At 33.4% G+C, this 13,384-nt stretch overlaps 1 protein-coding gene across 9 annotated transcripts in view; it reads right to left on the bottom strand.

The window, feature by feature from the left end:
• Kdm6a (lysine demethylase 6A) overlaps nucleotides 1-13,384 on the bottom strand; it is a 148,972-nt gene that overhangs the window by 8,074 nt on the left and 127,514 nt on the right. For all 9 annotated transcript variants that reach the window (XM_031343393.1, XM_031343472.1, XM_031343689.1 and 6 more), the window contains 3 exons: nucleotides 11,146-11,260; nucleotides 8,740-8,927; nucleotides 7,713-7,854 (listed from right to left, as the gene is read on the bottom strand). In XM_031343393.1, coding sequence (XP_031199253.1) covers nucleotides 7,713-7,854; nucleotides 8,740-8,927; nucleotides 11,146-11,260 — 445 coding nt within the window. The remainder of the gene's footprint in view (nucleotides 1-7,712; nucleotides 7,855-8,739; nucleotides 8,928-11,145; nucleotides 11,261-13,384) is intronic.

Here is a 13,384-nt window from a genome sequence, read left to right as displayed (position 1 = left end):
TGACTTCATTCTCAGCCCACAGAGAACAGGTTACATTCATTTAAGAAATGGTGTAGGTATTAAGATAAATCCATAAAGTCATTCACCAACTGTTTCAATGAACAATGGATCTACTTGGAAGGTGGCACAGACATTAGGTGAGGGTAAGAATCTGGTTCATTGGCTGTGAAGATTTTGAAAAGCATTCATCTCAAAGAAAGAGTAACTTATAAAGTCACCTTTTTCAAATTTGATACAACAGCTACAAACATGTTATGTCTTCCTCTGATCCTGGGCTTTGATCTTGTGCTTGTTTGAGCACTTGGGAGTGGAACTTCCTATGGGTGTTGTGGGACTGGCTGCAAAATATGCACCCTAAGGTCTGCTTAGGGTACCAGCCCAGTGCCACTGGGATGGCAGAGTTCCTGCCGTGCCTGGGTCCTGCTGATTCCAGTTACTCCCAGTGTTGGGACAGATGTTATGTCCTCCTCATCTCTCAACTAAAAACTTTTATCACAGCAAAATTTAAAAATGTAAGACCATGCCTTCAGCTCCTGCTGCTGTCTTCTCACCTTGTGTCCCATATAGTCCACTTTTTAAAAAAGATTTATTTATTATTATATGTAAGTACACTGTGGCTGTCTTCAGACATGCCAGAAGAGGTATCAAATCTCATTATGGATGGTTGTGAGCCACAATGTGGTTGCTGGGATTTGAACTCAGGACCTTTAGAAGAGCAGTTGGTGCTCTTACCCGCTGAGCCATCTTGCCATCCCCTACAGTCCACTTCTAAAGGTATACATGCTACTCAAGTGTTATATGAAGAACTTCTAAATAGCATTTTCCTTCTTTTTCTTTTTCCTCTGAGAATGTTTAAATTTTATTATTACTTATAATCTCATCTTTTTTACAGTCCAGACTTTAACCTTCTCCCTGTCCACTCTCCGATTATTCCATATCCCACTCACCCCCCTCAACCCCTTTCTCCAAGAGGATGTCTAAGCTGAAAGAGTCACATGCAGATATTTATACTGAATCAATGGACAGAAGCTGCTGACCCCTGTGGTTTGAATTAGGGAAAAGCTGGAAGAAGCTGAGGAGGGCGACCCTGTAGGAGGACCAGCAGTCTCATTTAATCTGGACCCTGAGATCTCACGGACAATGAGCCACCACCACCAGGCAGCATACACCATCTGATATGAGGCCTCCAACACATATACAGCAGGGGACTGTGGGTATGGACTCAGTTAGAGAAGAGATTTGGGGTCCCAGGGAGTGGGAAGGTCTGGTGGGGTGGAGGTGGAGGAGCAGAGATCTCAAGCTTCTGAAGTCTCATACTATAGTCTTTCTCATACCCTCTAGAACCCCCAATGTACTCCCACCATGAAATACCGAGCCTTTAATCTGTAGAGTATTATTTCAGTCTTTACCCATAGAATAAACCTTCATCTCCAATGTACTAACTGCTTTGGTAATTTAGCTACAGTTAGAGAGGAAGTCAGGAATAGTCTCCTTCTGCAATCATAGTTCTGTAATTTTTATTTTGTTATAAGAGTCTTAGAAAAACCCTAATTTTCTGACAATGTTAACAAACTACACTTTTTCATTGTTATAATCCTTTGTACCACTGAAATTTTGTGTTCAGCAGTTGAAATATACAATTTAGAAAGACAAACAATGAATAGGCTCAAAAGAAGTGGCTTAACTACAAATCAAGAGATTCAAGGAAAAGCCACTAGGGAAGTTATAGAAATATTATTCAGGGCTCAACAGTAACTACTTTTACTTTGATTAACCATAAAAAAAAAAAAAAACATAAAATCAAAGTTCTCATTACATATTAATAGGCCGACCAGACAGCAATTAAGATTTCATTTTACTAAGAATTACAAAATAAATCAGTAGCAGAAAGTTACAATATTGTCTAAGATAAAAAATGCTTTTTTTGAAGTGCATTTTAGGAATAGGGTCAGATTATTTGAGCAGCTAGAGAAAAACGACTCTTCAACAATCAAATCTTGCTTTTTAATTGTTTGGATGAAAAACTATGTAAATGCCAGGAAAAGGCTGGATACAGTGGTATCTACAATCTTACCACTTAGGTAGAGGCAGGAGGATTAAGTTTAGATCAGCCTCAACTCCCCAGCGAGACCCATGTATTTACAGATACATTTTAAAAATACAACAACAACAACAACAACAAAAACAAACCAAACCAAACAAATAAAAAAACCTTCAACAACCACAGAAATGGGTTGGAAGTGTAGTGCATTTGAAGTTACAAAGTAGACTCTAATCCAGCCAAAACCTGATTTGAAAAGACAGGTCACATCTTAGGGAATGACTTCATAACAAAGAACGAATGAAAACGTACGCTATATTCATAAGCTGACCTAGGATATCATGGATACTAAAAGAAAAGAAGAATCATCTTTAAATGAAAGGAGATAGAAATCATGGAAATTTTCTATTTTGTAGCTGAAATTTCTGAAGTTGAATATACCAATTTAGATTTGGACAGGAAGATGAAAAAAGCCATCTTCTGCAAAGAAAGAATGGCATGAGCAGTTGCGTGGGGGATGATTAAAGAATAATTTTTCAAACACCAATTTCAAATATTTTCTTCTTATAAAAATTTAATTTTCAAGGGCTAGAGAGATGGCTCAGCAGTTAAGCGCACTGACTGCTCTTCCAGAGTTCAATTCCCAGCAACCACATGGTAGCTTACAACCATTTGTAATAGGATCTGATACTCTTTAGCGTGTCTGAAGATAATGACAGTGTACTCACATATATAAAATAAATAAATAAACCCTTATAATTTTTTTTTTCGAGTGAGGTTTTAGGGACAATAGAGTTAATAGGAATGAACCCACTAATGATATTATATTGAAGGTAAACATACAAAATTATTCTGACATTTTAGGGGCATCTTGTTGAAGTTTCTAAATTTGATATCTAAATGCCAGTGTACAAACAGAAGAAACAAGGGTTAGTTTAACATGGCTCTTTATAATTCTTTACAGAATACAATCTACCACTAAAAAAATTTTAAGCATTCCCCAGAGGTATCTGGCCAAGACAGGTCAGCAATAAAAAGCAAGCTCACACCTTCAGAACTCTCATGCAATCTGTCTGTCAGGTCAGGATTGTTTTTCCTTTGACAATCATGGGTATCAGTGTCACTAAGTTACCTAAGAGTTTCATTTAAATCAAGCACATGGCTGAAAATCAAGGTCTCACTCAGTGAATGATAAATGAATAGTTTAAGAACTTTCATCTCACGGACAAAAACCATAAAAGTAAATATGCTAATCTGCTAACCATGTGAATGAGGAAAAAAGAAAACAACAATTAAGAAGTTAATACTTAAAAACCATTCCAATTTATATGTTAAAAACTCTGTATAAATCATAAACTGAAATGTAAATAAGCAAAAAGCTATACAGGTTTTCTAGTCTTGAAAAACAATCTCATCTTTTTTGTGGTGTTCCTAACTTGCCTGATCCTTATAAAAAAGATTCTCCCCATAGTTTCTTCTAGCAGAGCTTTGACTGGGTAAAAATAGAATTTTAAGTAAAGAACCAAATGATTCCTATGACCAGACAAGTAAGAACCAGTGCACACATCTCATTTTATTAAGTATTGAAACTAAAAATAGGGTTTTCTGGTTTTGGAGGGGGGATTGAGGGGCATGATCTATATGTGGATAGTACATGTGTTAACTTACAGTACTGAATTTCATATTCCTCAAATACGGCAAATGACCCCACGCTTATGTAGCTTTTTTTATTCTTTTGAGAAGTATCTGGTGGGGATGTTATGAAGCCTGCAAATTTATCTTTCATGTGGCTCAAAACCAAAAAGTAAATGTATACTTATGAGTCTAGAAGAGTTGCTAAATAAATGTGGAAAGAAGGTTATAAAATTTCAAAGTAGAAGTTGGAGGAAAAACAATAAATAAGTTTAGGGTGGACAGCAATGTTACACATAAATTCATCTAAGAGTGAAGAGCTGAATCCAGAGCCTTGGACTCATGACATTCTGCTATACCCAAACATCAGTGCCTTGCTCAGGTATCAAAAAACATGGGAGCTAAAAAAGAGGACCACAATTCAGCAATGTGTAGAAAATGAGAGATTTTAGTACAATCAGTTCCAAATGGGATATCTTCATTAAATTCCTTTTCTAAGGGATTAGGGATAGACTGTAAGATCCACAGGGGAATGGATGAATCCAAAGAAATAGTTCAAGACAAGCAAGGTCATAGTGCTTAGAGGGAGAAGTGGAAACAGGCTCCCATACTAATCAAAAGTATCTGCAATTGATACCTGCACACAAAGGAAAAATTCGTTTTCTGTAATGAAGTATGATATAACTAACCTTCAGAATAGGCCCTATGCCCAGTAGTAAATGAACAACACAAAAAAACCCTCAATGGTATGTTTGTGGACATTTTGGCTCACATTTCTTTGCTTGAGCATTTTCTGTCTCACTGGAATTTTCTTTGTTTTTTAGAGAGAAAGGGCATCAGGTGGATGCAGGGGAGTGAAGGAGTTGGAGGAGGAAAAGTATGTTCAGAAAATACTATATGAAAAAAATTGTTTTCAAAGAGACAGAGAGAAAGAGAACATTAACAAATAAAAGGGTAAAAAAGTAAACAAGGGGGAAATGAAAGTCTTCTTCCTGAAAGGTTCTTTCTATTCATTCATTCCTTCACTCATTTATTATGTACATAGTGTTCTGCCTGAATATATTACCTACATGCTAGATGATTATAAGCCACCATGTAGTTACTAGGAACTGAACTCGGGACCTCTGGAAGAACAGCCAGCATTCTTAAACTTTTGAGCCATCATTCCAGTTCCCTGAAAGGTAAATACCTTAATGGTTGTTTTTAGTAGCAGTATAATCTACTGTTTAGTCTGAACTCAGAAGAATACACAATTTAAAAGAATAAGACTTTAGAAAATGTTTAATGGACTTATTTTATTTCTATTTACTTATGAATACTAACTACATATATCCATCAATCTTTAGTGACTAGTCCAGAGCCTGTAGTCAGTCACAAAATATTCATTAAATGAAACAACGAAGGCAAGATGTTTGCTTGGTAAGAAGTTCACTTTATATCAATGACTAAATGAACTGTAAAAAGGAATCTTATGAACCAAGGTCTAGGGACTTATAACTTGTTATTAGTTTAAGTTGGTACAACAGTAAAAAGAATTCTTCATCACATCAGATACTTCAGGCTGGGAACAGAGTTCTTACCATAAAATTAGGAATGCAATTAGGAGCCAATAATTAGACATTTTGCAGCATCAGGGAAAATAGAAAACAGAAAAATACAGGTGTTCAAGACTTCACAACACTAAAGAAGAAAGAGGATAAACTTGAAGAAACCCAGAAAGAAGGCAGGATTATGGTAAACCAAGAAAAGGTCAAAATTAGTGATTGTTTAAAATTATGGAAGACTGGTCATAAATTATACACTACTGGAAGAAAATAGTCTTTCTTTAGTTTCATTTTACATCACTGCCCTACTCAATCTATTAGCACAAGTCCTGTGAGTTTTAATTGTACAACAGTACGAGTTTTATTACTTTCTCCATCTTCACATGCAAATCTCTTCCAAATTAGCCTAAACTACTCAACCATCCTCCTTATGTCTAACACTGCTGTTTGTAATTTGTTTTCCACAAACCAACCATGTCTATTTTCTTATAGTGGAGTTAATACTATTTTTCTCTCCTGCTTAAAATCCTCTGGTGGTTAGCAGCAACATTTAGAACCAATATATATGTCTTACCATGTCCCAAAAATTCACTTCATTTTGTTATGTTGTTTAAATCACTACCACTTTTCCTTTCTATTGCTCTAGTCACACTGGCTTTTTTGTCCCATAAGTAGTCTGTACTTTTCCTCTAGATCTGAAACACTGTATCCCAAGATTTTTGTATTATCCCTCATTATTTATGTATAATCACACAAAATTCACCTTCAGTCTCAGATACATTCCTTCATCCCTTTGGTAAAAGTAGCATTTTAATCACTTCTACCCAAATATTTTTCAACTGAATCTAATCCATACAAACACATCATCTTTCGGACCTCTTGCTCTCTCTCTAATAGGTCTCTCCCTATTAGAGAGCATCAGAACTTATGCCATGAGAAATAGCAAATTCATCTTTATACCACTGGTTCTCTCAAACAGCTGTTAAATAGGTATTTAGGGAACAGAGACAAAATGGCAGGTGAATATTAGAGACATTTGTCAAGATATTTAAACTAAAGATAAGAATTTTTAAGAAGTTGTTGGATGATCACAAATTATGAATGTTAAAATAGGACTGCTGTGTTAAGTAGGAATCATGACTTAATTCTTTTAAAAAAGTTGTTTCTAATTATAAAACCCTAATCAATCCAAAATGTAATGAACCACTTTTAATCAAGATAGATGTTAGTTAACAGCTTTTTTCAACTGTACTGTTTCATCAGTGATGGTTCATGCGTACAAATAGAACTCAGGAGGGTGAGACAGACACGAGGCCATAAGAACTACATAGTGAGTCCAGGCCAGTCTGAGACCCAGGGCCACATTCCATTTCAAAAATAAAAAGAAGAAAAAAATATAAGAAGGTAATTAAATTATGGATATACGGAGAATGTGGTACCTAGTATGTAAAAGTATCGTAAAAGTATCATAAAAGTACATTACTCATTATGCTTTGATTTTATTCTTTTTTTACTTCATCGATATAAATAAGTTCTGAGGCCAATTCTATAAAATAGTCAAACAAATTTGGTAAATATACTTTACAATTTCACTCCCATAAAAATATACCCATGCAATATGACATGCATGTTGATATCAGGTGTCTTTCTCAAATGGCTCTCCACCTTATATTTTGGGACAGAGTCTCTCAATGAATCTGGAGTTCATCAATCCACCTCAGCTAGCTGGTCAATGAAATCCAGGGTTCTGCCTGTCTCTACCCCAGAAGGACTGAGGGTGTAGAAACCAGATGTCATACCCAGCTTTTGACCCTCATGCTTGCACAATGGGCAATTTACTAACTTAACCGCGCGCGCGCGCACACACACACACACACACACACTTATAGAGATCAGAATTTTCTCTACTTTTGTGGGTCAAATTTACACTATTATTTTAAAAAAAACCAGCTTGAAAACCTGACAATGACATTGTCACTAGTATATATGTATTCAAATTAAGTTACAAGATAAGAATTTATACAAGCATAAATTGTTTAAAACAGCTAAAACGGGGAAGAGGTATTTATAAGAAATTTAATGCAAACTTTAGAAAAATGGCATTTTAGTGAACTCTATTAATTCTATTAACTTCTCTGTAACAGCAAATATTCTGTGATGTCATTCTTCCTTCAGTGACTTAAAAACAGACGTTCAATATTAAAATTGAAATTCTATTGAGAAATCAAGTAATTCAGAGAAGAGTGGGGAAGTACTAGAAAGTCAATCTTCTGCTGTAGAATAATTTATACCTTTATTGCTTTTAAAACCATAGTGGGCTATTTGTAAGGGAAAAGTATCTGTAACAAGCAGATTCTATTACTTTGCTAGACTTCTGGATCATTTTGTTTTAATGTAATTCTATATAATGTAACATAATTGTATAAGGAGGGGGGACTGTTTAACAGTCATCCTGCCCCCTAATAGTTTAGTACAACAATTTAGAATGTACTTACTTAATCATTTCAAAAAGCTTTGGATCTGAAACCTTGATATTTCGTGCCATATTCCAGGAAAGATGAACCATAGGTACTATTGACTTTACATTTTGCAATTTGTTCCATTCGTACCGTTCCACTGCTAACTTGTACTGACAGGCTGAGGAGAAAAACAAATCACAAACCAAACCATGAAAAGATGTGAAGATAATCATTATTACCTCATGAAAATCTCAAATCACTAAAACTTTATATTTATACCTATAGAGAGATATATAATTGTTATTGTGTTATTATTGTTTTTTTGACACAGGGTTTGTGTAGACTTAGTTGTCCTGGAACTCACTCTGTAAACCAGGCTAGCCTTGAACATACAGATCCACCTGCTTCTACCCTCCAAATGTTGGGATTAAATGCATGCGCAATCCACCACCCTGCTTACAAAAATAATTTTTGTTTTGTGATAATTATGGTAATAGCACCAGTAGTGGTAATAGCATATAGAGAATGCTTTCTATGTGTATAACTAATTTTTATCCATTATCTCATTTAATTCTTAGAATTTCATTATTGATTTTTACTATCATCAGTAGATGAAAAAAATCAAAGACTAGAAAAATTAAGTAACCTGTCCAAACTTATAAAGCTAAGTCCTGGTTCAAATTCAGATCTTCCTGGCTCCAAATGCCACATTCTTAATTTTAAGGCAATACTACGTAAGGGTAGGCTCAAATTGTTTTACATACAACTTAACATAAAGAAAAGCCTACAAGAATATATTTGTAAAGTTCCCTTTATAAAACAAAATCAAGGACTCGAAAGAGTAATTACAAGTACATTTTCCATGTATATTAGTATATAAACCTTTTAAGTCTTTCATTTGCTAAGGATCTAAGGTTTTAGACTTTCAATATTTAGTTAACATTAAACTTTTATACTAAAAAGGAGACATTTCTTGCAAAAAGAAGGCATTTATTTATTTATTTACCTATCTATCTATTTATTGAAGGTTAAATCTTTTTTCAAGTATATTCTTTTAAAATACCTGTAAGTGGACCAACATTCCAAGCAATGTTGTTGCACCAGCCAATAGCTTGAACCCAATGAACAGTGCCAGCATTTATCCAGACTAGATCTCCAGGTCGCTGAATAAACCTATACACTGGAACATTTGCTTCATAAAGATCTTCAAGGTTGGGCCACCAAGAACCCATTAAGAAATTCAAATTATTTCTGAAATAAGAAAAAGTACAGGAATGTATCTTAAGACAGCTGAAATTCATTTCTACACAATCCAAGGGGAATCTGTAGCTACTCTAAAGTAGCACATACTTTTATTCTAATTTCATTTCACTAAGGTCCCTCCCTACTTTTAGGCACCAAACTCTTCTATTCTTACAGTACCTGGAAATCACTAAATGACAGAGGATGAAGATAAATTCACTTAAATTCATGAATATGAACACTATGTACCAGAAAACCCACTCAAGAAAGAGTTTCAACTGCTGCTTTTAGTCATAAGGAGAAACAGGGGAATAAGTTGTCAACTTCTAAATGGTTTGGAAGATCAGCTAATTAAAACTATGCACTTGAAAATAAACTTGTATATATCACCCATAATAGCCATGACCACCACTTTGGAAACATTCCATAGATCCTATTACTAATCTACTTTAATATTTTATTGGTTATTCATAATGTATATTGGAAAAAACTATAAAAACTTTTCCTATAAAACAAATATATACTTTTTAATAACCACTTCAAATTTTATATTTTGAGAAAAGAAGAACTCATAAACTGGAAATAGTTGCTTAATATTTAAGATGTAACCTGTACTTTATAACTTGGGGTAAAGTATATATGAAGTTATAACAGTTTAATTTATAGAAGTTCACAAAACTATGACCCTACTGAGTTTTTATAAATAAACGTTATTAGAATATAGACATTACCATTTATTTACATATGATCAATGACTACTTTATTGTTATAATAACACAATTGTAACAGAAACCATACAATCTGCAAACTATCTATTATCTAAGATTATATGGGAAAAACCCTTGACCTAAAATAGAACTTTAATATTTCTCTTTTTCCCTTTTTCTTCCTTAAAAAAAAAAAAAGAAGAAGAAGAAAATCAGGGCAGGCAAGATAGCACAGCTAGTAACAAATACCTGCTATTAAGTCTGAAAATTCAGGGCTGGCAAAATGGCTAAGTTGGTAAAAGCATCTGCCACCCTGGGACCCACATGGCAAAAGGAGAAAAGAGACCCTATTTACCTGTAATAGTGTGTTCTCATGTTTGTTCTCTCTCTCTAAACAAACAAACAAAAACTTTGTAAACTGCTAGGCAACTCTCTGAAACTCTCTAGAACACATGGCTAATGACACACTAAAAGCAAGAGGATAGGACTGGCTAGCTGTTTGTGATAAGGCTATGTAAATACAGCTCTCTATAAAACAAAAATGGTTAATAACACATATCCTAACCCAATTTGAACCTTGTGCTATCATCATAAAAGTGCTAAAAACTTTCTAACTAAAAGGAGGCAAACAACCTCAATTAATCAACAGGATTAATAATACACAAATTATGGTATAAAGAAGAATAAGAATCTGTAAAATTCTGTATCTGGTTTTCTTGTATTGATTGAAATAAGTGTTAATGAAGAAATTATAAGGTGATTTTCATATACACATTTTCAGTAACTTCCCTCCCCCTACATTTAACTGAAATGGGGACAAACATCACATGCTAATTTATACTTTTAATTTTTAATTCATAATTTTCTAATTTTATTAGTAAATCAAAATACCAGGAGCTTACATGATTGAAACACAGTTCTATCTAGAGACATTAAATTTAAACCAAATTTTAAAAATCCAAAGTACTCAATAACACAATTGTGAATTTTCTTTTTGAAAAGAAAATATTCAGCATGCACATTCTTTGATTAGCAAAACAAATGCTGAAGGAGTTAATTAAATTTGATAAAAAGCCTTTAGAAGAAACATTATCACTTTTAAAAAGAATTTATATCATGACGACATGGCAAAGATTATTATGTTCAAGTTTTAGTTATTCCTAACAATAAGCATGTTCAGTTACAGAATTTCTCCCACTTTCTAAAATATTTATAAATTTTTCTTAGAATACATGCCTTTTAAATAACTAGTTGACTGTATATTTTAAAAAATTGAAAATAATAACTCAAATTTGTAAACTCATGTCTATTAGTATATTTCATAGAGTAGTTTCAGGACATCTTTACTGTAAGTTTTTTAGTAACATAAAATTATAGGTTTGGAATCATTCAATTAAACCTAAATTGTAACTAAAAGCTGACTATGTATCCACATTAGGGTATCCAGTTTAGTAAGCTGTCCTTTGTGGATACTGTTTTATAGTAATTATGTTTAAAGAAAATTTAGTTTGGAAACCTACTTTTCACAGAAGTCATTCAGAACACCCCAGTAGCCTTCAGGAACAACAAACCATTCACAGTCACCTGGGCCAATATTTATATTAACTGAACAGAAGTTGTTATTTTCTTGATGACCTAAAGGTGAAAAAGAAACCAACATACTAATAAATTCTACAGAAAATTCGTCTTTAGACTTGAAACCTTTAAAATGTTAACAGAAGATTCAGTTCTTTTACATTTTGTATTGAGTCTGGTTTCATGACTGAGTTTGGTGAACTACTCCTAACTTATTCATTAAGGACTAACATGGAAGGCAAAATACAGTTTAGGCTCTGATAGGCTGCTTGGCGAAGTTACAGCATTAACCCAAACAAGTTATTAAAACATTTTAAGCACACTTTCCTTATATACAAGAAAAAATATTAACATTTCTATAAAATTGCTATTTTGAAGATGAATGAAACAATAATTAGAATGGTGCCTAATAACATATATTTGTTATAAATGTCATTACTTATCTTTTTAAATTGTGAATAAAGTCTGGTTATTAAAATAACTATTTGGGCTAGAGACATGGCTCAGAGGTGAAGAGTCTATGCTGCTCTTATACAGAGGACTTGGGTTTGATCTCAAAAACCACATTAGATACAGCTCTAAGGGGATCTGGTACCCTTGGGCTTCATGGGTACCTGTAATCATGTGAATATACATACCCATACAATTAAAAATAATAAAATAAATCCTTACACAACAATATAAAATAAAACAGCTATTCTCAAGGGGGAAAGAAAAGGCAAAGTAGGGGATCCTCCCCTCATATGAAGATCAACTTTATCAAAATTCAGGGAGATCATAACAGGTTTAGTACAAGGAAATAATGCTTAATCAGAGGAAAGGTGACTTAAAAGCTAGTAGACATTTAGAGTATAATACTTTACATCCTGCCTTTCCTAGAATTCTGGTTGAGTGACTTAAAAAGACTTAAAATCTGCATTTCTGATGTAGTGTCCCTTATCTCTGGTTTGTTCTAGATGGAATAAAGTCAAGTTTGTTTCAAAGGAATTACATTTTATTTGTATTATTCTCATCTAACTGAGGATTCATGAAAGAACAGAAGCTTATTGTTTCATCTATCTCAGTTAGACAAGCAATATAATGATATTCAATAGTTATTATAAGTGGCTATTTGGAAATCCTCCCATATTATGGATTATAAATAAAACTGAGTTCTAATTATAATCAGAGATTTCATGACTGTATCATCTATATAAAAATCATGACTGTATCATCTATATAAAAATCATAATCTTACAGCATTAGGACAAAGTTGTAGTTTAAAACATATATGCCTGATGTAAAGCCACCTATAACAGACATCACTGTTTAATACAACCACTTAATACAAGGATATGCAAAATGATACTTTTTATATTGTACTGATGGAAATATATACATTCCTTGTAAGACCATGCCATCTAACACTGATGACTTTTTGAAATTTGAACTGGAAGGAGCAGCAATGCATACTATATACTGGATTTCAAATATTGGTACAAAAAGTATGAAATATCTTTTAATTTTATATTGATTATGTTTATATTTTAGATATTATAGGGAAAAGTTAACTTTAGTTTACTTTTTTCTACTTTAATATATCAAAGTAATTTTTTAAATTATATGTGATTTGTATTGTATTGGACACCACTACTTGAAAGAACTTTTTGAGATAATTACTTAAAGAGAATGGGATGAAAATGGTTACCAATAATATATTAGATAGGGGATTAATATGGAGAAATCTATAAAGAACCACAAATGTAAAAATCTTCTTCCTCCTTATCCAAACAATAAATTAACTAGTGAAGTAAAGTTTCAAAAACAAAACAAAATCAAAAGGAATATAAATGGCAAATAAACATCTATAAAGTGCTCGGCATCTTTAGACACTAGGAAAATGATGCAAAAATAATAAAAAATTCTCACAAGATCACAGCACTTGGGAGGCAGAGGCAGGCAGATTTCTGAGTTTCAGGCCAGCCTGTTTTACAGAGTGAGTTCCAGGACAGCCAGGGCTATACAGTAAAACCCTGTCTCAAAAAACAAAAACAAAACAACAACAACAAAAACCTCACAAAACGAGTCTCAGAACACATCAAAATGTTCATCCGTCATAATCAAGTACGCTTCATCCCAGGGATGCAGGGATGGTTCATCAATGTAATCCACTATATAAACAAACTCAAAGGAAAAAAAAAAAAA

The sequence above is a fragment of the Mastomys coucha genome, chromosome X (assembly GCF_008632895.1).
Source record: "Mastomys coucha isolate ucsf_1 chromosome X, UCSF_Mcou_1, whole genome shotgun sequence".
Lineage (NCBI taxonomy): Eukaryota > Metazoa > Chordata > Mammalia > Rodentia > Muridae > Mastomys > Mastomys coucha.
This window is presented reverse-complemented; position numbering and strand designations above follow the sequence as displayed.